Raw genomic sequence first — 25,905 nt, forward strand, 5'->3', positions numbered from 1 at the left:
GCCAGCTCAAAACGAATCGGACCTCAATCGGCGTCGACTTTATAGTTAACTCGCAGATCAAATGAAGTCAATGAATGTCGCTCTGTCCATGTGAAATTTAAGCCAGGTTAGCCCACCTGTGAGTGGTTGCCATAGCAGTCTAAAATGTCTTTTCCCTCTACTGACCAACACATTCATTATCAATGAGTTCACCCATTATTCTCTTTTCGAGGGGACTAGTTTGCTTCCAAACGTTCGTCTCTAGTAAAAAGTCAACAATTTCACGATCAATAATTCAAAGACACTCACCAGTAGAAGCAAAATGCCCCATAAAAGCACTCGCGCCATGATGATGCCTTGCAGGAGGTTCTCTTAAAGTCTGAGTTGAGGAAGACGACAACGAGAATTTTTGTGTGTGTGTTAGAGGGGTGTGTGCAACTTTGCAGTGGCGGTTCCTGGTATGGGGAGGTTGGATAGTTGCCCAGGGCTTTAGGTTGCGAGTCTAATTTAAAAAATTATATATATAAAAAAAAAAGATCACAAATGCACTGCTACATGATTTGTGTAATATATCCTATAAATATGTTACCATAGTTAGCCACTAGTCACTCTGTGGCGCTCGTGAGCTACTTCATATGCAAGAATAATCGCAGGTCATTAAATCAAAGCAGGACATTAAGGGAAAGTTCAGGTGTAAATAAATCGGTGGATGCTAGCAAGCGCCAGACTCGCCACTCCGGCGTAATAGGCCACAATTGTTCTCTTTTACTAAAACAAGTTATTAGAAACATAAAAAATATTGCAGCAAGGCCGAGGACGATAAGTGTAATTTGCCATGTGGCAAAATAGATTTTGCCATGTGATATTTCTTTTTGGGGAAACACGGCATTTTTTTTTTGCCACTTTTTTTTTTTTTTTGCCATGTGGCGAAATTGATTTTACCATGTGGCATTATTTTTCGCCATGTGGCAAAACCGATTTTGCCATGTGGCATTTTTTTGCCATGTGGATTTTTTTTTTTTTTTTTGCCATGTGGCATTATTTTTCGCCATGCGGCAAAACTGATTTTGCCAAGTGGCATTTTTTTGCCATGTGGCAAAATAGATTTCACCATGTGTGATTTTTTTTTTTTTTTTTGCCATGTGGCGAAATTGATTTTGCCATGTGCCAATTTTTTTGCCGTGCGGCCAAACTGATTTTGCCAGGTGGCATTTTTTTTTTTTTGTCATGTGGCAAAATTTATTTTGCCATGTGCCAATTTTTTCGCCGTGTGGCAGTACCGATTTTGCCATGTGGCATTTGTATTGCCATGTGGCAAAACTGATCTCACCATGTGGCAAAACATATTGCCATGTGACATTTTTTTGCCATGTGGCAAAACTGATTTTGCTATGTGGCATTTTTGTTTTGTTTTTTTGCAATGTGGCAAAATTGATTTTGCCATGTGGTATTTTTTTTCAATGTGGCAAAATGGTGTTAGCCATGTGGCATTTTATTTATTTTTTTGCAATGTGGCATTTTCTTGCATTATTTTTCTGTCACATTCAAAATGCCACATGGCAAAATCCATTTTGCAACATGGCAAAATCCATTTTGCCACACGGCAAAAAAGTGGTTCTTGCCGTCTCTCAAATATTGCCATTGACTTACAATCTATAACATTTAGTATATGTTTTGACCTACGGAGCGCGCCATGTTTTATGCATACAATGGACGCTCGGGGTGATGACGTAGTTGGACTGGACTGGGAGAATAGCTGTGCTAGCTAGCAAGAAAGCAAAGCTTGTTTGTTTGCATTTTTTTTTTTGGGCCACGTGGCATTTTTATTGCCATGTGGCACGTGGCACTTTTTATTTTTTTGCAATGTAGCATTTTAGGATTTTGCCATGTGGCATTTGTTTTTTTTGCCTTGTGACAAAATTGATTTTGCCTTGTAGCATTTTTTTGCCATGTGGCAAAATTGATTTTGCCATGTGTCAGTTTTTTCGCCACGTGGCAAAACTCAGTCGCCCTCTGCTGGCGCTTGGGTGCGACTGATTTTATGGGCTCAAGCACCCATGAGCATTGTGTAATTATTGACATCAACAATGGCAGGCTACTAGTTTATTTTTTGATTGAAAATTTTACAAATTTTATTAAAATGAAAACATTAAGAGGGGTTTTAATATAAAATTTCTATAACTTGTACTAACATTTATCTTTTAAGAACTACAAGTCTTTCTATCCATGGATCGCTTTAACAGAATGTTGATAATGGTAATGCCATCTTGTTGATTTATTGGTATAATAAACAAATACAGTACTTATGTACCGTATGTTGAATGTATGTAACCGTCTTGTGTGTTATCTTTCCATTCCAACAATAATTTACAGAAAAATATGGCATATTTTATAAATGGTTAGAATTGCGATTCATTACGATTAATTAATTTTTAAGCTGTAATTAACTCGATTAAAAATTTTAATCGTTTGACAGCCCTATTTATTATTATTAAATGGTATCTATATAATGGTCTTTGGTCCCTGGGCCCAAGCAAACTTAAATTAAAACAAGTGACCCAAAACTCATTCGCTGCCATTGATTCAATCAGGCGGACTAGCTGTGAATGCTCATTCACATTCTGTTAAAGCGATCCATGGATAGAAAGACTTGTAGTTCTTAAAAGATAAATGTTAGTACAAGTTTTAGAAATTTTAATGTTTTCGTTTAAATTTTTTTTTTTTTTTAATTTTCAATCAAAAAATAAACTAGTAGCCCGCCATTGTTGATGTCAATAATTACACCATGCTCACTCCCCAAACCTATAAAATCAGTCGCACCCAAGCGCCAGCAGAGGGCGACAAAACTCCAAAAAACACAAGTAACAAGTGGACATTGCACTCGGCTGTCATTTTAATCTGTTTGAGCGGGGCATGTGCGTTAATTGCGTCAAATATTTTAACATGATTAATTTAAAAAATTAATTACTGCCCGTTAATGTGATAATTTTGACAGCCCTAATAATGAAATAAATGTATTATTATTATTATAGGGCCCCCCCACACCACACCACCCCTGACACCGGCTTGTCACGACAACATATGCAATACTTTTAAACATAATATTTAAGAACATAATATTTAATCAGACAATGATTTAAATAAAAAAGAAATATGGGAATTTAAAGTAAAATAAATTAAGGGTCATTTAGGGGCCCCTATGGTCCTGAGGCCCGGGACAACATACCAGGTTGCCCCCCCTGTCGACGGGCTTGCCAATGATACCTGACTGTAGCCGACAGCCTACAAACTATGCCCACATGATGCTACACTAGATATCACATGTATATGAACCAGGGCTGTCAAAATTATCGCGTTAACGGGCGGTAATTAATTTTTTTAAATTAATCACATTAAAATATTTGACGCAATTAACGCACATGCCCCGCTCAAACTGATTAAAATGACAGCACAGTGAAATGTGTACTTGTTGTGTTTTCGGAGTTTTGTCGCCCTCTGCTGGCGCTTGGGTGCAACTGATTTTACCCATGAGCATTGTGTAAGTAATTATTGACATCAACAATGGCGGGCTACTAGTTTATTTTTTGATTGAAAATTTTACAAATTTTCTCAAAACGAAAACATTAAGAGGGGTTTTAATATAAAATTTCTATAACTTGTACTAACATTTATCTTTTAAGAACTACAAGTCTTTCTATCCATGGATCGCTTTAACAGAATGTTAATAATGTTAATGCCATCTTGTTGATTTATTGTTATGATAAACAAATACAGTCCTTATGTACCGTATGTTGAATGTATATATCCATCCTGTGTCTTATCTTTCCATTCCAACAATAATTTACAGAAAAATATGGCATATTTTAGAGGTTTGAATTGCGATTAATTACGATTAATTAATTTCTAAGCTGTGATTACCTCGATTAAAAATTGTAATAGTTTGACAGCCCTAATATGAACTAGATGTGAAATGACAGACTCGGCTGCGTTAGCAAATGTATAGAGAAGTAGATGCGAAATGATACACTTGCCAGCGTTAGTAAACATCCGCCATCTTAAAACAGTAGACTTCTCAGAAAGGCTCTGTTGTAGAGAACTTTACTAGCGAACCTAAGTCACTTTACTCCTAAATCAGCATAATCTTGACTTGAATCTATCGTTAAATGATGAAACCATTTTAAAACTTTCACATGTCAAAAGTAGAAAGAAGGGAACAAATATAAAAACGGGAGCAATTTTAACAACTTTAACGGTTGGTTCACAACATTAAATGACTTTCAAACATAGCAAAGGTTACTATCTAGTTATCGCAATATCCACAATAACCCTGTGTCTAGTTAAGTTTAGAGTAAAGAATTTGGCTCAAAACCCTTTGAACTTCACATAGTGTAACCTATGTTTTTCTGTATTTTTTTTTAACGGGAAAAAAATATGAAAAAACATGGAGAGGCATACACAGGATGTTTAGTTATACTGTTTTTTTGCTTAGCAGGCAGGCATAGCACTCTCAGTTGTAATGTATTGTAGCCAAAAATCTATCTTTAAATGATGTAATAGTTTTCAAACTTTCACGTGTAGAAAGTAGACAGAAGGGAACTAATGCAATAACGGGAGCAATTTTAACGGTTGATTCACAACATTAAATGACTTTCAAACATAGCAAAGGTTGCTATCAAGTTATCGCAATATCCACAATACCCCTGTGTCTAGTTAAGTTTAGGGTAAAGAATTGGGCTCAAAACCCTTTGGACTTCACATAATGTGACCTATGTTTTTTTTGTATTTTTTTTAATGAAAAAAAAAACATGAAAAAACATGGAGAGGCCAGCACAGGATGTGTAGTTATACTGTTTTGTTGCTTAGCAGGAAGGCATAGCACTCTCAGTTGTATTGTATTGTAGCCTACAATCTGTCTTTAAATGATGAAATAGTTTTAAAACTTTTACGTGAAAAAAGTAGAAGGGAACTAATGCAATAACGGGAGCAACTTTAACGGTTGATTCACAACATTAAATGACTTTCAAACATAGCAAAGGTTGCTATCAAGTTATCTCAATATCCACAATACCCCTGTGTCTAGTTAAGTTTAGGGTAAAGAATTGGGCTCAAAACCCTTTGGACTTCACATAATGTGACCTCTGTTTTTTTTGTATTTTTTAAAATGAAAACAAAAAACATGAAAAAACATGGAGAGGCCAGCACAGGATGTTTAGTTATACTGTTTTGTTGCTTAGCAGGCAGGCATAGCACTCTCCGTTGTATTGTATTGTATTGTAGCCAAAAATCTATCTTTAAATGATGTAATAGTTTTCAAACTTTCACGTGTTGAAAGTAGACAGAAGGGAACTAATGCAATAACGGGAGCAACTTTAACGGTTGATTCACAACATTAAATGACTTTCAAACATAGCAAAGGTTGCTATCCAGTTATCGCAATATCCACAATACCCCTGTGTCTAGTTAAGTTTAGAGTAAAGAATTGGACTAGGGCGACTGTCCCCAAAACCCTTTGAACGCATAGTGTGACCTGTTTTTTTTTTTTAAAACGTGAAACCGATTACTTTGCATTCAGGGTTAGGGTTAGGTAAGTAGTAAGTAGCTAAACCAAATAAATTTTGGGTGGAAGTAATTTGTAACTGTAATTGATTACTTTTTTCAAGTAAGATTAACAACACTGATCACAGGGCAGGCTTAAAAACCTAGCTATGCTCTCTATTAAGTGTGAGATTGCTCAAAAACTGGATTTCACTGATGTTATAAATAACTTTGCTGTCAAAAAATCTAGGCGAATTACTGCTTGAGGGCTTGATAACCCCAGGGATGTGGAGGGGGCAGGCACAGGATGTTTAGTTATACTGTTTTATTGCATAACAGGTAGGCATAGCACTCTCAGTTGTATTGTATTGTAGCCTACATGGGACAATAGATGGAAATTGTTTGTTTATATTGTGTCAAATCACATTACGGTCTGTTAAATTTAACTGTACATCTCTCCTATAATGGTCTCTTGACAATGGTCTGTTGACAACCCTGCAAACGATTGACACAATTCTTAATCAAAATGAAGGGCAAGTAATTAATTAATTAGATTACTCACTACTGAAAAAAATAACGCTGTTTAACGCCGTTATTAACAACACTGCTTACAGGTCACATTTTGTACATTTCAGGCCACTTCCTGTTTATTTTGGAGCATTTCAGGGTGACTTTCTGTACATTTTGGATCATTTCAAGTTGATTTTAAAGCGTTCCTGGGTCATTCCCTGTTCATTGGTCACTTGTTTGGTCATTTTAGAGCAATTCCTGGTCACTTTATGTTGTGTAAAGGTCTTTTTCAATTGATTTTGTGTTACTTTCTTTTGATTTCAAGGCATACCCAGTACTTCCAGGATTTCGGTTATCGTCCCATCTCTAGATTTCGACCCTATCAGTGAAGCGTGTTCTACAAAATCATTAACTTTCGTGACTCAAGCTGTCATGGCTTACCTGGAACTGAATCAGATCATCAGATAGTCGTTTTCGGTTTCATCAAATGCTATGACAAGGAAATATTCCAAATCTATCAATACGCCACATTGAGTCCATCTCATTGCCTATGTGTTTTCTTAATCTGGATTAAAATTCGTAATTCTGCATTTTGAATGTTTTAAATGTGAGGTTTTTGCCATTGGAAATGAATGGGGATTTTTTTGTGTGAGTACTTTTTCGTTTTTATACTCAGAGTACATGAAAGTGTCACTTTCTGAATACAAAACTTTGCAGCTGTCAACCGTCAGCCAATGTAAACTCTGGTAATTTAGATTCCTTTGGCAGTCGTTTATGTTTTCGCGTATGCGTTAAGTTAAAAGCGTTGGGTGATAAACGTGATGACAGGGTGTAAGTAGCGATTAAGCAGATGCGCAAAACGGGTCGTACAACAAATCTTATCAGCGTTTTTCCATTTGAACGCGGGCGGGCGTGTCACTCGGTAAAACTACCTGTCATATTTTTGTCATTGTAAACTTGGCAGAAATGCATACGTTCTTTCCCACAGTAACACTTGACTGTGAGTGGAATGAATTGCGTATGTATGGTTTTTAATGGCGGTCAATGAGTTCATTTTGTGTCATTTAAGGGGGTCACTTATTGTTTGTTGGAGACTTTCTGTTGATTTTAGGTCACTTCCTGTTGATTTTGGGGCTTTTGAGGGTCACTTCCTGTTGGTTGGACACTTCCTGTTGTTTTTGGGGCATTTCCAGGTCACTTGTTGTTGATTTTGGGCCACTTCCTGTTGATTTTGGGGCTTTTGGGGTTCACTTTCTGTTGGGTGGACAAGTCCTGTATATTTTGGGCCATTTTCAGGTCACTTCCTGTTTATTTTGGGTTAATTCGTGTTGATTTTAGGTCAATTCATGTTGATTTTGAGTCACTTTCTGTTGGTTTTGGGGCTTTGGGAGGTCACTTCCTGTTGGTTGGACACTTCCTGTTGATTTTGGGTCACTTTCTGTTGGTTTTGGGGCTTTGGGAGGTCACTTCCTGTTGGTTGGACACTTCCTGTTGATTTTGGGTCACTTCCTGTTGATTTTTGGGTCACTTCTTCTTGATTTTGGGTCAATTCATGTTGATTTTGGGTCACTTTCTGTTGGTTTTGGAGCTTTTGGAGGTCACTTCCTGTTGGTTGGACACTTCCTGTTGATTTTGGGTCACTTCCGGTTGATTTTGGGTTACTTCCTGTTGATTTTGGGTCACTTTCTGTTGATTTTGTGGCTCTTTCGGATCACTTCTTGTTGATTTTGGGTCACCACCTGTTGATTTTGGGGCTTTTGGAAAAATTGACGACGAAAAATTGTACGGATGGTGGATAAAGAACTCGACTAAAATCCAAACAAGTTCAAGCTGTCCCGCAGTGCGAGGGTACAACAGTGTCAACCCGTAGTCTATGGTAAGATGCCCAGGAAGACCCCACTTCTGACCCAGAGACATAAAAAAGCCAGGCTGGAATTTGCCAAAACTTACCTGAGAAAGTCAAAAACGTTTTGGAAGAGAAAAGTAGAGCTTTTTGGGAAAAGGCATCCACATAGAGTTTACAGGGGAATAAAAGGCCTTCAAAGAAAAAAAAAACATGGTCCGATGTATTGGGGTTTCTTTGCTGCCTCTGGCACTGGACTGCTTGACTGTGTGATGGCATCATGAACTCAATAAATATTGCAACATAACGTAGGGCCCAGTGTGAGCATTATCTGACAGAATTGCAGGGGTGCCAATACTTTGGCCAAAACTGTAAACTGGCAACAAGTCAATATAATGGCAACCTGCCCCGGATCACTTTAAAGCTTTAAAGACACTGCTGATGACCTGGAATTGGATGCAGGTACGACGTCGGGAGCTCTATAAAAACATACAAAATCATGCCAGTCGCCATACTAGCTTCGCTTGCTAGTTGGCACAGCTATTCTACCAGTCCAGTCCAACTACGTCATCACCCCGAGCGTCAATTGTGCGCATAAAACATGGCGCCCTCCGTAGGTCAAGACATTTACTAAAGATTATAGATTTTTAAATCAATGGCAATATTTGAGAGCGAGAGAGCAAGAACCAAAAGTGGTATTTGCCATGTGGCAAAACTGATTTTGCCATGTGGCATTTTTTTTGCCATGTGGCATTTTGAACGTGGCAAAAAAAATGCCACATTGCAAAATCAATTTTGCCACATGGAAAAAGGAGCCACATGGCAAAATCAGTTTTGCCAAATGGCAAAAAAATCCCACATGGCAGAATCCATTTTGCCACATAGCAAAAAAGTGCAACATGGCAAAAAAAAGTGCCACATGGCAAAATCCATTTTGGCACACGGCAAAAAAATGCCACATGGCAAAATCAGTTTTGCCACATGGCAAAATCCCTTTTGCCACATGGTGAAAAAAAATGCAACAAGGCAAAATCAATTTTTGCCACATGGTGGAAAAAAATGCCACATGGCAAAATCAATTTTTCCGCATGGCAAAATCCATTTTGCCACATGGCAAAATCAGTTTTGCCACATGGCAAAATCAGATTTGCCACATGGCGAAAAAAATTGCACATGGCAAAATCAGTTTTGCCACAGGGCGAAAGAACGTGCCGCATGGCAAAATCCATTTCGCAAAATAAAAAAATGCCACATGGCAAAATCAGTTTTGCCACATGGCACATGGAAAAATCAATTGTGCCAAATGGCAGAAAAAAATGCCACATGGCAAAATTCATATTGACACATGGGTACCTTCCTGTACATTTTGGGGCATTTGTTTGACACTTTCTGTTTGTTGGACACTTCCTGTTGATTTTGGGGCTGACTCACATACTGTGGATTTTGGGTCACTTCCTGGACACATTGGAGATTTCGGAGTTCACTTCCTGTTTGTTAGAGACTTTTTATTGATTTTGGGACACTTCCTCTACATTTTGGGGAATTCTGGAGTCCCTTCCTGTTTGTTGGACATTTCATGTTAATTTTGGGTCACTTTCTTAAAACTTTGGGGCTTTCGGGGGTCACTTCCTGTTTGTTGGACACTTCCTGTTGGTTTTAGGGCATTTCCAGGTCACTTCCTGTTGATCTTAGCACACTTCCTGTACTATATGCGGCATTCTGGGGTAAATTCAATTTGTTGGACAGCTCTTGTTGATTTGGGGGCATTTTCAGGTTACTTCCTGTATATTTTGGGGTAATTATGCATCACTTCCTGCTGATATTGGGACAATTTCAGGTCACTTCCTGCTGATTTTGGGAATCTTCCTGTTGATTTGGGGGCATTTACAGCTCACTTCCTGTCTATGCTGGGTCCCTTCCAGTTGATTTTTGGGCAATTACGCATCACTTCCTGTTGATTTGGGGGCATTTATGGGCACCTTCCTGTTGATTTTGGGTTTCTTCCTGTACATTTTGGGGTATTTTAGAGTTACTTCCTGTTTGTTGGACACTTCCTGTTCATTTTGGAGCATTTATGGGTCACTTCCTGTTGATTTTGGGTCACTTCCTGAACACTTTCGGGGGTCACTTCCTATTTGTTGGAGACATTCTAATGATTTTGGGTCACTTCCTGTACAGTTTGGGGCATTCTGGAGTCACTTCCTGTTGATTTTGCTCACTTCTTGTTGATTTTTAGTCACTTCCAGTTGATTTTGGGTCACTTCCTGTACATTTCTGGGCATTGTGGAGTCACTTCCTGTTTGTGGGACACTTTCTGTTGATTTTGTGTCACTTCCTGTGCATTTTGGGTCACTTCCTGTACATTTCGGGGCATTTTTGAGTCACTTCCCATTTGTTAGAAACTTCCTGATGATTTTGGGGCATATCCAGGTCTCTTCCTGTTGATTTTGGGTCACTTCCTACTAATTTTATGTCAATTCCTGTTAATTTTGGTGACTTTCTGGGTCGTTTATTGTAGATTTCGGATCCCTTCCTGTTGGTTTTGGGGCACTTTCTGTTGGTCTGACGATTTTGGAGCATTCCTAGGTCACTTCCTGTAAATTTTGGGTTACTTTATGTTGATTGCGGGGGTATTTCCAGGTCACTACCTGTTGATTTCTAGTCACTTCCTGTTGGTACGCGGATTTTGGGGCATTTCTGGTTCAATTTGGACTAGGATGGCTGGCAGAGATCTAATATGTTGACAGTTCATAATGCATGGATGGACTTTGGCACCATCAAAATCTCAATGAGCACCAAATCACTGAAAGTACTTTAAACTGGTTTTACTCGTTGCACTCTGGCAAAATCATAATACTCAAAATCAAGATATAAAAATAAAAAAACACAGCGCACCTAGGGTGTGTTTGGCTTTATGAAGTGGTCATGCATTAAAGTCCAATGCAAACAGTCGTGCCTGATTCCGCCCAAGCACAAATACTTCAAATTGCGTGAGCTGACATGCTCATACCTTATCATACCAATCTCCTTGACTTGTAATAGTTGGAATATTAAACAGAATCTTGAGAATGCCATTTCTGGATAAAGTCTTTTCTTTTGTGTAAGGGGGGACCACAAACATGACACCGGCGTTGCCGTGGAAACCTCTTGATTGACAGGTAGGTTAAGAACAGACACTCCTTGTTTGGGTAGTTATCTAAGCTTCCCGCCATGTAGCATGTTTGACCAATCAGAGGGAAGAAAAGGTTTCGATCCCGCCTCCTAGAGACACAGAATGTATGCTAACTTCCGAGCTTTTCAAATTTCAGGACGTATTTAGAAACACTAAAAGAGTTTACTTATGTAGTATCATCATTGGTATGGAGTATTTTTACGATTACTGATAAATATCAGATGCTTTTGATTAAATAACCTTTGCAAAATTGGCTAACTATGACTTCATTTGAATGTCAACGCACTCATTGTTTGGGTGGTTATTTAAGCTTCCCGCCATGTAGCATGTTTGACCAATCAGAGGGAAGAAAAGGTTTCGATCCCGCCTCCTAGAGACACAGCATGTATGCTAACTTTCAAGCTTTTCAAATTTCAGGACGCATTTAGAAACACTAAAAGAGTTTATTTATGTAGTATCGTCAATGGTATGGAGTATTTTTACGATTATTGATAAATATCAGTTGCTTTTGATTGAATAATCTTTGTTAAATTGGCTAATTATGACTTCATTTGAATGTCAACGCATTGACTTTGATGGGAATGTCGCCCCTGGCAACATGGCCACCAGCCTGAGGCCATGTTGGTAGGGGCGATGAAAGGTCTTTTCATGGTTTTACCGTGAATTGAAATGAGTTTCTCGATAATAGACGGCCGATCCATTTGGTCGCTTCCTATTTTTTAACACTTCCTGTTGGGTTTGAGGCATTTTCAGATCACTTCCTGTTGATTTTGGGTCACTTCTAGTTGATTTTGGAGCATTTATTAGACATTTTCTGTTGAGTTTGGGGCATTTACGGGTCACTTCCTGTTGATTTTGGGGCACTTCCTGTATACTTTGGGGCATTCAGAGGTCACTACCTGTTTTATGGACACTTTGGGGCTTTTGAAGGTCACTTCCTGTTTACTTTGGGGCATTTACAGGTCACTTCCTGTTGATTTTGGGGCATTTCTAGGTCACTTCCTGTTGATTTTGGGTCACTTCCTGTACACTTTGGGGCAATCAGGGGTAACTTCCTGTTTTATGGACACTTTGAGGCTTTTGGAGGTCACTTCCAGTTGATTTTTGGTCACACTTTGAGGCTTTTGGAGGTCACTTCCAGTTTGGGGGCATTTACAGGTCACCTCCTGTTGTTTTTGGGTCACTCCATGTCCACTTTGGGGCATTGGGGGTCACTTCCTGTTTGTTGGACACTTTGGGGCTTTCGGAGGTCACTTCCTGTTGATTTTGGGTCACTTCTAATTGATTTTGGGGCATTTCCAGGTCACTTCCTTTTGATTTTGGGTCACTTCCTGGATACTCTGGGGCATTCGGTGGTCATTTCCTGTTTGTCTGACACTTTGGGGCTTTTGGAGGTCACTTCCTGTTTATTTTTGGGCATTCCTGGGTCACTTCCTGTTGCTTTTGGGTCACTTCCTGCACACTTTGGGCAATCAGGGTCACTTCCTGTTTGTTGGATACTTTGGGCTTTTCAGAGGACACTTTCTGTTGATTTTGGGTCACTTCTAATTGATTTTAGGGCCTTTCCAGGTCACTTCCTTTTGATTTTGGGGCAATTTCCTGTCCACTTTGGGGCATTAAGGGGTCACATCCTCTTTGTTGGACACTTTTGGGATTACGGAGGTCACTTCCTGTTTAGTTTTGGGCATTCCAGGGTCACGTCCTGTTGATTTTGGGCCACTTCCTGTACACATTAGGGCATTCAGGAGTTCCTTCCTTTTTGTTGGACACTTTGAGGTTTCTGAAGTCACTTCCTGTTTATTTTGGGCCACTTCTAGTTGATTTTGGGGCATTTACATGTCACTTACTGTTGATTTTGGGTCACTTACCAGTTCACTTTGGGGCATTAAGGGGTCAATTTCTGTTTGTTGGACAGTTTGGGGTTCACTGAGGTCACTTCCTGTTTATTTTGGGGTCACTTCTAGTTGATTTTGGGTCATTTCCTGGACACTATAGGGCATTTTGGGGGTCATTTCCTGTTTGTCAGACCCTTTGAGGCTTTCGGAGGTCACTTCCTGTTTATTTTTGGGCATTTCAGGGTCACTTCCTGTTGATTTTGTGTCACTTCTCGTTGATTTTTGGGCATTTACAGGTTACTTTCTGTTGATTTTGGGTCACTTCTTGTCCACTTTGGGGAATTCAGGGGTCACTTCTTGTTTGTGGGACACCTTGGGGCTTTTAGAGGTCATGCCCTGTTGATTTTGGGGCAAATCCAGGTCACTTTCTGTTGATTTTGGGTCGCTTCTAGCCGATTTGGGGCATTTACAGGTCACTTCCTGTTGAGTTATGTCACTTCTAGTTGATTTTGGGGCATTTCCAGGTCTCCCCCTTTTGCTTTGGGTCACTACTAGTTGATTTTGGGGCATTTTCAGGTCACTTCCTGTTGATTCTGGGTCATTTCTTGTCCACTTCCTCCTGTATGTTTTCAGTCAGACACTTTGAGGCTTACGGAGGTCACTCCCTCTTGATTTTGGAGCATTTCCAGGTCACTTCCTGTTGATTTTGGGTCACTTCCTGTATGTTTTGGGATACTCCGGGGTCACTTCCTGTTTGTTGGACAATTTGCACTTCACTTTCTATTGATTTTGGGGAATTTAAAGGTCCGTTTCTGTTGATTTTGGGTCACTTTCTGTACATTTGGGGCATTCTGGGGTGACTTCCCGTTGATTTTGGGGCATTTCCGGGTCACTTCTTGCTGATTTTGAGTCACTCCCTGTACACTTTGGGGCACCAATGGGTCACTTCCTGTTGATTTTGGTTCACAGCAAGCTGATGAAACGTTCATCCAACCAGACAAGTCCAACTAATACGCAGTTCCCTCAGAAACCTGTAGATGTCACTGTTGAATCGCACTTCAACCAGCAGAATTGTGCGCTCATAGCAGAGTAGTTTTGCATGTCATGCCAACTGTAATTTTTCATGTTTCTGCCTATTCTATTTTGGTTCTTTCCTTTTCTTCCTGTTAATTTTCTTCTATGTCATGCTTTTATTGCGGTTCCTCAATTTACTCTTCTTCCTGTTTGTGTTTTTCTCCTTGTTTTCATTCCGCTTCCGCCTATTCTTATACTTTTATTTTGATTTTTTCCTCTTCTTCCTGTTTGTTTTTCTTTTATTTCATGCTTTTATTCTGGTTCTTCAATTTAGTCTTCTTCCTGTTTCTGTTGTTCTACTTCTACTTCTTTTATCCCTTTCCTCCCTTGTTTTTATTTCTTGCTCTTCTCCCTCATCCTTCTCCTTCCACTCCTTCTTCTGCGTGCCTTTGGCGTCGGCCGTAAACAATCTTCAGCGGATTAGACAAGACCTTGAAAATCCCCGCGGCGCTTTTGTGCCTTCAAACGCGCGCGTCCTCTTCTTTATTTATTTATGAAAACTTGCGTATCATGAAAGCCGGCACCATTTCGCCGCCTCTGTGAAGTCGTCGGCACTTCACCTCTGTCAAACGTGCGTTTCGTCGATAAGGATGGACTCAATTGATGGAAAATAACGCAGTAAAAACAGAACGCGATATAAGGACTGGCTTAAAAGTCTGTCCGCTTCGTGACATCGCTAATTAGCTTAGCGTCAGGCCCGTACGGGAACAGTTCTGTTTAATTTAGGTCACTTCCTGTACCTTTTGGAGCATTTCGGGGTCACTTCCTGTACATTTTGCATCATTTCCTGTTGATTTTAGTGCACTTCCTGGTTGCTTGTTGTTCATTAGTCACTTCCTGTTAATCATTGATCACTTCCTGTTTATTTTGGATCACTTCGTGTTTATTTTGGAGCATTTCGGGGTCACTTCCTGTACATTTTGGATCATTTCCTGTTGGTTTTAGGGCATTTTCTGGTTGCTTCTTTTTCATTGGTCACTTCCTGTTCATTATTGGTCGCTTCCTGTTTATATTGAGTCACTTCCTTTGTATTTTGGAGCATTTCGGGGTCACTTCCTGTACATTTTGGATTATTTCCTGTTGGTTTTAGGGCAATTTCAGGTTGGTTCTTGTTCATTGGTCACTTCCTGTTCATTATTGGTCACTTCCTGTTTAATTTGGGTCACTTCCTTTTAATTTTGGAGCATTTCGGGGTCACTTCCTGTTTATTTTGGAGCATTTCTGGGTCACTTCCTGTACATTTTGAATCATTTCCTATTGATTATAAGGTATTTACTAGTTGCTTCTTGTTCATATTGGGTCACTTCCTGTACATTTTGGGTCATTTCCTGTTGATTTTAGGGCATTTTCAGGTTGCTTCTTGTTCATTGGTCACTTTTTGTTCATTTTGGGTCACTTCCTGTATATTTTAGAGCATTTTGGGTCACTTCCTGCACATTTTGGATCATTTCCGGTTGATTTTAGGGTATTTCAAGGTTACTTCGTGTGCATTGGTCACTTCCTGTTCATTTGGGGTCACTTCCTGTTGGTTTTGGGTCATTTCAGCGTCACTTCCTGTACATTTTGGATCATTTCCTATTGATTTTAGGGTATTTCCTGATTGCTTCTTGTTCATTTTGGGTCATTTCCTGTACATTTTGGATCATTTCCTGTTGGTTTTAGGACATTTTCAGGTTGCTTCTTTTTCATTGGTCAATTCCTGTTCATTATTGGTCACTTCCTGTTTATTTTGGGGCACTTCCTCTATGTTTTGGATAATTTCTGGGTCACTTCCTGTACATTTTGGATCATTTCTTATCGATTATAAGGTATTTACTAGTTGCTTCTTGTTCATATTGGGTCACTTCCTGTACATTTTGGGTCATTTCCTGTTGATTTTAGGGCATTTTCAGGTTGCTTCTTGTTCATTGGTCACTTCTTGTTCATTATGGGTCACCTCCTGTTTATATTGAGTCACTTCCTTTTTATTTTGGAGCATTTCGGGGTCACTTCCTGTACATTTTGGATCATTTCCTGTTGATTTTAGGGTATTTCAAGGTTACTTCTTGTACACTGGTCACTTGCTGTTCATTTTGGGTCACTTCCTGTATATATATCCTGTGTACATTTTGGATCATTTTCTGTTGGTTTTAGGGCATTTTCATGTTGCTTCTTGTTCATTGGTCACTTCCTGTTAATTGCTGGTGACTTACCGTTCATTTTAGGACACTTCCTGTATATTTTGGAGTATTGTGGAGTGACTTTCTGTCCATTTTGGATAATTTCCTGTTGATTTTAAAGCATTCGCAGATCACTTCCTGTTTATTGGTCACTTCTTGTTAATTTGGATCACTTCCTATTCATTATGGGTCACTTCCTGTATATTTTACAACATTTCTGGATCACCTCCTGTACATATTGGATCATTTCCTGTTGACTTTAGGGCATTTCAGGGTTACTTCCTGATCACGATTACTTCCTGTTGATTTTGGGCCATTTACAGGTTGCTTCCTATGGATTTCGGCTAACTTCCTGTTAGTTTTGGGGCATTTCTGGGTCATTTCCTGTACATTTTGGATCATTTCCTGTTTATTTTGGGTCACTTCCTGTACATTTTGGATCATTTCCTATTGATTATAAGGTATTTCCTGGTTGCTTCTTGTTCATATCGGGTCACTTCCAGAACATTTTCGGTCACTTTCTGTTTATTTTGGAGCATTTCGGAGTCACTTCCTGTACATTTTGGATCATTTAATGATTATTTTAGGGTATTTTCTGGTCGCTAACTGTTGACTGGTCACTTCCTGTTCATTTTGGGTCACTTCCTGTACATTTTGGTGCATCTTGGGGTCCTTTCCTGTGCATTTTGGATCATTTTCTGTTGATTTTAGGGTATTTCCAGGTTACTTTTTGTTCATTTGTTACTTCTCGTTCATTCTGGGTCACTTCCTGTTCATTTTGGGGCATCTTGGGGTCACTTCCTTTGCATTTTGGAACGTTTTGTGTTTATTTTATGGCATTTCCAGGTTGTTTGTTTTGCATTGGTCACTTTCTGTTCATTATTGGTCACTTCCTGTTTATTTTGGGGCACTTCCTGAATATTTTGAAACATTTCCGGGTCAGTTCCTGTACATTTTGGATCATTTCATGATTTTTTTAGGCTATTATATGGTCGCTTACTGTTGACTGGTCACTTCCTGTTCATTATTGGTCACTTCCTGTTTATTTTGGGGCACTTTCTGTGTATTTTGGAACATTTAGGGGTCACTTCCTGTACATTTTGGATCATTTCCTAACATTATAAGGTATTTCCTGGTTGCTTCTCGTTCATATCGGGTCACTTCCAGTACATTTTGGGTCACTTCCTGTACATTTTGGATCATTTCCTGATTATTTTAGGGTATTTTCTGGTCACTTAATGTTGACTGGTTACTTCCTGATCATTTTGGGTCACTTCCTGCACATTTTGGTGCATCTTGGGGTCATTTCCTGTGCATTTAGGATCATTTTCTGTTGATTGTAGGGTATTTCCAGGTTACTTTTTGTACATTAGTTACTTCTTGTTCATTCTGGGTCACTTCCTGTTCATTTTGGGTAACTTCCTGTCCATTTTGGAGCATCCTGGGGTCACTTCTTTTGCGTTTTGGAACATTTCGTGTTGATTTTATGGCTTTTCCAGGTTGGTTGTTGTTAATTGGTCACTTCCTGTTCATTATGGGTGACTTCCTGTACATTTTGGATGTTTTCCTGTTGATTTTATGGTATTTCCAGGTCGCTTACTGTTGACTGGTCACTTCCTGTTCATTTTGGGGCCTCGTGGGGTCGCTTTCTCTACATTTCGTTTTGATTTTATTGCATTTCCAGGTTGTTTCAGGTTCATTTGTCACTTCCTGTTAAAATTTTGGTCACTTTCTGTACATTTTAAATCATTTCCTGTTGATTAAAGGGCATTTTCTGGTCACTTCCTGTCCATTGGTCATTTCCTCTTAATTTGAGGTCAGTTCCTGTACTTTTTGTGGCATCCTGAGGTCACTTCATATCAATTTTGGATCATTTCCCATTGTTTTTAAGGCATTTTCTGGTCCCTTACTGTTCAGTGGCCACTTTGTTAATTTTGTGTCATTTCCTGTACATTTAGGATCATTTCCTGTTGATTTATGGGCATTTTTAGGTTGCTTCTTGTTAAGTGGTCACTTCTCGTTAATTTTGGAGTCACTTCCTATCCATTTTGTGCATCCCGGGGTCACTTCCTGTACATTTTCTGTTGATTTTAGAGCATTTCCAGGTCACTTGCTGTTGTGTCGGATCAGTTTCTGTTGATTTTTTTTTGTCATTCCCAGTCACTTCATGTTGAGTTTGTCTTACTTCCCGTACATTTTGTGCTTTCTGGGTCACTTCCTTTACATTCTGTACCCCAAAAGCAACACAAAAAGGTCTGAAAACAATCGGAAGTGACCTTCAAATGCCCTAACTTCAACAGAAAGTGAAACAACAACAAAAAGAAATCCCCAAACCGGCTCAGAAGGCCCATTCCGCTCCGTTACGTCGCTAATTAGCTTAGCGTCAGGTCCGCACGGCCCGAGCTAACGAATCGGAACGCTATCGCTATCGATCGCCCGCTTTCCGTCAAGACGTTAGCGAGTAAACGTTTACGACTCGGCGCCGGACCTTCGACGAATGAGCGACACTCAAATTAAAGTGTCAACCCGAGCGGTATTTATTAGCCGCGATCAATTGCGCCGCGCGTGGAGTTTATTCAAGCGTCGGGAGCGCGAATGCCCAATTTGCGTCGTCTCTGCTTTGAGAGTGGTGAACCTTTAAATGAAATGAGCTCGCCATCTGTTAGCTGAGCTCGCACTTTATTAACTTCAGGAGAATGACGAGGTTTTAAAAGCCTGGAGGATGTAGAGTGCAAAAAGAATACGGGGAAAGTTTTACTCGCTAGCGCTGTTACTAAACACACACAAAAATGAAATAGGAATTGCTATGCTTTCCAAAGCTAGCTACATATAGCTTTTCCATCACTTCCTCTTAATTTTGAGGCATTTTCAGGTCACTTCCTTTTGAACTCATTGGCCAATTCAGTCAAATATGATTGGACGTCCATGCCCGTCAATGGCACTGGACGCTCGTCCTCCCAGATTCAATGAATTAGACATTTATAGTTGTCAATGGCAGGTAATGAGTTCATGGTAGGTCACGTCCTTGTTCATTTTAGGGTACCTAGAAGTCACTTTCTGTTGATTTTGGGTCACTTCCTGTACATTTTGGGGTATTTTGGAGTCACTTCCTGTTTGTTGGACACTTCCTTTTGATTTTGGGGCATTTCCAGGCCACTTCCTGTTGATTTTGGGTCACTTCTAGTTGATTTGGGGGCATTTAGGTGTCACTTCCTGTTGATTTTGGGTCACTTCCTGTACATTTTGCGACATTCATGGGTAACGTCCTGTTTGTCAGACACTTCCTTTTGATTTTGGGGCATTAATGGGTCACTTCCTGTTGATTTTAGGTACCTTCCAGTTGATGTTGGGGCATTTTGAGGTCACTTCCTGTACATATTTGCACATTCTGGATTCACTTCCTGTTTGCCGGACACTTCCTGTTTATTTTGGGGCATTTTCAGGTCACTTCCTGTTGACTTTGGGTCCCTTCTAGTTGATTTTGGGGAATATACACGTCACTTCCAGTTGATTATGGGTCATTTCCTGTACATTTTGGGGCATTCTGGAGTCACTTCCTTTTTGTTGGAAACTTCCTTTCGATTTTGGGACATTTCCAGGCCACTTCCTGTTGATTTTGGGCCACTTCTAGTTGATTTGGGGGCATTTAGGTGTCACTTCCTGTTGATTTTGGGTCACTTCCTGTACATTTTGCAACATTCAGGGGTAACGTCCTGTTTGTCAGACACTTCCTTTTGATTTTGGGGCATTAATGGGTCACTTCCTGTTGATTTTAGGTACCTTCCAGTTGATGTTGGGGCATTTTGAGGTCACTTCCTGTACATTTTGGGGTATTCTGGAGTCACTTCCTGTTTGTTGGACACTTCCTTTTGATTTTGGGGCATTTCCAGGCCACTTCCTGTTCATTTTGGGTCACTTCTAGTTGATTTGGGGGCATTTAGGTGTCACTTCCTGTTGATTTTGGGTCACTTACTGTACATTTTGCGACTTTCAGGGCTAACGTCCTGTTTGTCAGACACTTCCCTTTGATTTTGGGACATTAATGGGTCACTTCCTGTTGATTTTAGGTACCTTCCAGTTGATGTTGGGGCATTTTGAGGTCACTTCCTGTACATATTTGCACATTCTGAACTCACTTCCTGTTTGTCGGACACTTCCTGTTTATTTTGGGGCATTTTCAGGTCACTTCCTGTTGATTTTGGGTCCCTTCTAGTTGATTTTGGGGAATTTACACATCACTTCCAGTTGATTATGGGTCACTTCCTGTACATTTTGGGCATTCTGGAGTCACTTCCTGTTTGTTGGACACTTCCTTTTGATTTTGGAGCATTTCCAGGCCACTTCCTGTTGATTTTGGGTCACTTCTAGTTGATTTTGGGGCATTTAGGTGTCACTTCCTGTTGATTTTGGGTCACTTCCTGTACATTTTGCGACATTCATGGGTAACGTCCTGTTTGTCAGACACTTCCTTTTGATTTTGGGGCATTAATGGGCCACTTCCTGTTGATTTTAGGTACCTTCCAGTTGATGTTGGGGCATTTTGAGGTCACTTCCTGTACATATTTGCACATTCTGGATTCACTTCCTGTTTGCCGGACACTTCCTGTTTATTTTGGGGCATTTTCAGGTCACTTCCTGTTGATTTTGGGTCCCTTCTAGTTGATTTTGGGGAATTTACACATCCCTTCCAGTTGATTATGGGTATTTCCTGTACATTTTGGGGCATTCTGGAGTCACTTCCTGTTTGTTGGAAGCTTCCTTTCGATTTTGGGACATTTCCAGGCCACTTCCTGTTGATTTTGGGTCACTTCTAGTTGATTTGGGGGCATTTGGGTGTCACTTCCTGTTGATTTTGGGTCACTTCCTGTACATTTTGCGACATTCATGGGTAACGTCCTGTTTGTCAGACACTTCCTTTTGATTTTGGGGCATTAACGGGTCACTTCCTGTTGACTTTAGGTACCTTCCAGTTGATGTTGGGGCATTTTGAGGTCACTTCCTGTACATTTTGGGGTATTCTGGAGTCACTTCCTGTTTGTTGGACACTTCCTTTTGATTTTGGGGCATTTCCAGGCCACTTCCTGTTCATTTTGGGGCATATTCAGGTCACTTCCTGTTGATTTTGGGTCCCTTCTAGTTGATTTTGGGGAATTTACACATCACTTCCAGTTGATTATGGGTCAATTCCTGTACATTTAGGGGCATTCTGGAGTCACTTCCTGTTTGTTGGAAACTTCCTTTCGATTTTGGGACATTTCCAGGCCACTTCCTGTTGATTTTGGGTCACTTCTAGTTGATTTGGGGGCATTTAGGTGTCACTTCCTGTTGATTTTGGGTCACTTTCTGTACATTTTGCGACTTTCAGGGGTAACGTCCTGTTTGTCAGACACTTCCTTTAGATTTTGGGACATTAATGGGTCACTTCCTGTTGATTTTAGGTACCTTCCAGTTGATGTTGGGGCATTTTGAGGTCACTTCCTGTACATATTTGCACATTCTGAACTCACTTCCTGTTTGTCGGACACTTCCTGTTTATTTTGGGGCATTTTCAGGTCACTTCCTGTTGATTTTGGGTCCCTTCTAGTTGATTTTGGGGAATTTACACATCCCTTCCAGTTGATTATGGGTCATTTCCTGTACATTTTGCACCATTCAGGTGTAAATTCCTGTTGGACACTTCTTGTTGATTTTGGGGCAATGACACGTCACTTCCTGTTGATTTTGGTAAGTTATAGTTGATTTGGGGCATTTACAGGTGACTTCCTGCCTATTTTGGGTCCCTTCCAGTTGATTTTGGGGCAATTGCGCATCAATTCCCATTGATATTGGGACATTTTCAGGTCACTTCCTGTTGATTTTGGGAATCGTCCAGTTGAATTTGGTTCACTTCCTGTATTTTGCGGCATTCAGGGGTAAGTTCCTGTTTGTTGGACACTTCCTGTTGATTTTGGGGCAATGCAAGCTCACTTCCTGTTGATTTTGGTACGTTACAGTTGATTTGGAACATGTAGAGGTCACTTTCTGTTGATTTTGGCTCACTTCCTGTACATTTAGCGGCATTGCGGGGTAACTTCCTGTTTGTTGGAAACTTTCTGTTGATGTTGGAGCTTTTCCAGGTCACTTCCTGTTGGTTTTGGCTCACTTCCTTAACATATAGATGCATTAACGGGTCACTTCCTGTTGATTTTTAGGCATTTACCGGTTACTTCCTGTTGATTTTTGGGTAAGTTACAGTTGATTCCGGGGCATTTCAAAGTCACATCCTGTAGATTTTGGGTCATCTTCTGTTTATTTTTGGCTGTTTGTTGAACACTTCCTATTGGTTTTAAGGTATTCCCAGGTCACTTCCTGTCGATTTTAGGGCATTTCCAGGTCACTTACTGTTGATTTTGGCTCACTTCCTGAACATTTTCCGACACTGTTTATTGGACACTTCCTGTTTGTTTTGTGGCATTTCTGGGTCACTTCCTGTTGATATTTGGGTACCTTTCAGTTGATTCTGGGGCATTTCAAGGTCACATCCTGTTGATTTTGTGTCACTTCCTGTACATTTTTGGGCATTCTTGGGTCACTTCTTGTTTGTTGGACACTTCCTGTTGCGTTTAAGGTATTCCCAGGTCACTTCCTGTTGATTTTGGGGCATTTCCAGGTCACTTCCTGTTGATCTGGGGTAGCTTCCAGTACATTTTGCGTCATTCAGGGGCAACTTCCTGTTTGTTGGACACTTCCCTTTCATTTTGGGGCATTAAGGGCCACTTCCTGTTGATTTTAGATACCTCCCAGTTGATTCTGGTGCATTTCAAGGTCACATCATGTTGATTTTGGGTAACTTCCTGTACATATTTTGGCATTCTGGAGTCACTTCCTGTTTTTTTGCACACTTTCTGTGATTTTTGGGTATTTATGACTTACATACTGTTGATTTTCGGATACTTCCTGTTCATTTTTGGGTTTTCACAGCTCACTTTCTAATTGTTGGAGACTTTCTATTGATTTTGGGGCATTTCCAGGTCACGTCCTGTTGATTTTGGGTCACTTCCTGTATATTTTGGGGCTTCAGAGGTCACTCCCTGTTTGTTGGAGACTTTCTATTGCTTTTTGGGGCATATTTTGTTCATTTTGGGTCACTTCCTGTTCATTTTGGGGACATTCTGGAGTCATATACTCACTGATTGACTGAGTTTAGTATTCACGGAATATGTAGTATGTTGATAATTATATATTTGAAAAACACCCATAGTTTTGAACTTTTTTCCCCCTGTGAACTCTTGCTTGAAAGTCTTTTTGTGCCATTTTCTGAAGCCGGTGGTACATTTAGTGTGGGCATGTTTTGCAAGCGGCTCTTTTATAGCATGTGCCAGTAAGAAAAAAAGAGAACTTTGAGGTCTTTGTGACGCCTTTATCTCCTTCTTTGGAGCGAGAAAGAAGGAAAATAGGACGCGCGAGAAAGAACCTTCAATTCATTTGCTGTGTTGTTAGGCCAGCCTGTCATATTTTAATGACTATCATTTCTTCTGTGAAGAAAGATAAATATTTCTTGCTTTCTTAGTAGAAACTGTGTCATAACTCGAAATACTTCCGTTAAAATGAATGGAAATGCCACCGAGAGCCGTACCTCCCAATATTAAATGAATTGGATGTATATTATTGTCAATGGCAGGCAATGAAGTCTTTTGCATCACTTCCTGTTGATTTTGGGTCACTTCCTGTACATTTTGGACCATTTCCTGTTCATTTTGGGTGACTTCCTGTACATTTTGGATGATTTCCTACTGATGTTATGGTATTACCAGGTCACTTCTTGTTTATTTGTCACTTCCTGTTAATCTTGGGTCACTTCCTGTCCATTTTGGGGCATACTGGGGTAACTTCCTGTACAGTTTGGATCATTTCCTGTTCATTTTGGGGGACATCCTGTACATTTTGGATCATTTCCTATTGTTTTTATGGCATTTCCAGGTCACTTCCTGTTCATTTGTCACTTCCTGTTAATCTTGGGTCACTTCCTGTCCATTTTGGGGCAAACTGGGGTAACTTCCTGTACATTTTGGATCATTTCCTGTTCATTTTGGGTGACTTCCTGTACATTTTAGATTATTTCCTTTTTATTTTGTGGTATTACCAGGTCACTTCCTGTTTATTTGTCACTTCCTGTTAATCATGGGTCACTTCCTGTCCATTTTGGGGCATACTGGGGTAACTTCCTGTACATTTTGGATCATTTCCTGTTCATTTTGGGGGACATCCTGTACATTTTGGATCATTTCCTATTGTTTTTATGGCATTTCCAGGTCACTTCCTGTTCATTTGTCACTTCCTGTTAATCTTGGGTCACATCCTGTCCATTTTGGGGCAAACTGGGGTAACTTCCTGTACATTTTGGATCATTTCCTGTTCATTTTGGGTGACTTCCTGTACATTTTAGATTATTTCCTTTTTATTTTGTGGTATTACCAGGTCACTTCCTGTTTATTTGTCACTTCCTGTTAATATTGGGTCACTTCCTGTCCATTTTGGGGCATACTGGGGTAACTTCCTGTACATTTTGGATCATTTCCTGTTCATTTTGGGGGACATCCTGTACATTTTGGATCATTTCCTATTGTTTTTATGGCATTTCCAGGTCACTTCCTGTTCATTTGTCACTTCCTGTTAATCTTGGGTCACTTCCTGTCCATTTTGGGGCATACTGGGGTAACTTCCTGTACATTTTGGATCATTTCCTGTTCATTTTGGGTGACTTCCTGTACATTTTGGATCATTTCCTAATGATTTTAGTGCATTTCCAGGTCACTTACTGTTCATTTGTCATTTCCTGTTCATCTTAGGTCACTTCCTGTTTGTTTGCATCACTTCCTGTCCATTTCGGGGCATCCTGGGGAAACTTCCTGAACATTTTGGATCATTTCCTGTTCATTTTGGGTCACTTCCTGTACATTTTAGATCATTTCCTATTGATTTTAGGGCATTTCCAGGTAATTTCCTGTTCATTTCCCACTTCCTGTTCATTTTGGGGCATTTCTAGGTCACTCCCTATTGATGTCAAGTCACTTCCTGTTGTTTTGGGGGTACATGGCGTACAGGAAGTGACCCCAGATACACAAAATGTAATGGAAGTAACCCAAACTCGAAACGAAGTGACTGGAAATGCCCCCAAATCAACAAAAAATGACCCAAAATGAACAGGGGGTGACCTAAGACGAACAGGAAGTGATCTAGAAATGCCCCAAAGAGCCATTCCTTCCAATTTTAAATTAATTGGATGTCTATTGTTGTCAGTGGCAGGCAATGAAGTCATTTTGCCTCACTTCCTGTTGATTTTGGGTCACTTCCTATACATTTTGGGGCATCCTGTGGTCACATCCTGTACATTTTGGATCATTTCCTATTGATTTTAGGGCATTCCCGGGTCACTTCCTGATCATATCTCACTTCCTGTTCATTTTGGGTCATTTCCTATACATTTTGGGTCATCCTGGGGTCACTTCCTGACCATTTTGCATCATTTCCTGTTGATTTTAGGGTGTTTCCTGTTCATTTCGGATCACTTCTGTACAAAAGGAAGGGACTGGAAATGCCCCCCCCCAAAAAAAAAAAAAAAAAAACATAAAATGACCCAAAAATGAACAGGAAATGGCCCAAGATGAACAGGAAGTGACCTGGAAATGCCATTGAGAGCCCTTCCTCCCAATTTAAAATGAGTTGGGTTTCTATCATTGTCAATGGCAGGCAATGAGTTAATTTTGGGTCACTTCCTTGTTAAGTTTAGGGTACTTACAAGTCACTTTCTGTTGATTT

At 40.0% G+C, this 25,905-nt stretch overlaps 1 protein-coding gene across 7 annotated transcripts in view; it reads right to left on the bottom strand.

Moving 5' to 3' along the window:
- The window catches only part of LOC130919014 (desmoglein-2.1-like), a 64,076-nt gene that overhangs the window by 26,403 nt on the left and 11,768 nt on the right, over positions 1 to 25,905 (bottom strand). For 2 of the 7 annotated variants that reach the window (XM_057841374.1, XM_057841375.1), the window contains one exon: positions 289 to 358. The exons of 4 other annotated variants lie outside the window; for them this stretch is intronic. In XM_057841374.1, coding sequence (XP_057697357.1) covers positions 289 to 327 — 39 coding nt within the window. In that variant the 5' untranslated portion in view covers positions 328 to 358. Of the gene's footprint in view, positions 1 to 288; positions 359 to 7,974; positions 8,437 to 25,905 lie in introns of those variants that run through there. One more of the 7 variants, XM_057841378.1, reaches the window with a different exon arrangement.

The sequence above is a fragment of the Corythoichthys intestinalis genome, chromosome 7 (genome assembly GCF_030265065.1).
Source record: "Corythoichthys intestinalis isolate RoL2023-P3 chromosome 7, ASM3026506v1, whole genome shotgun sequence".
NCBI lineage: Eukaryota > Metazoa > Chordata > Actinopteri > Syngnathiformes > Syngnathidae > Corythoichthys > Corythoichthys intestinalis.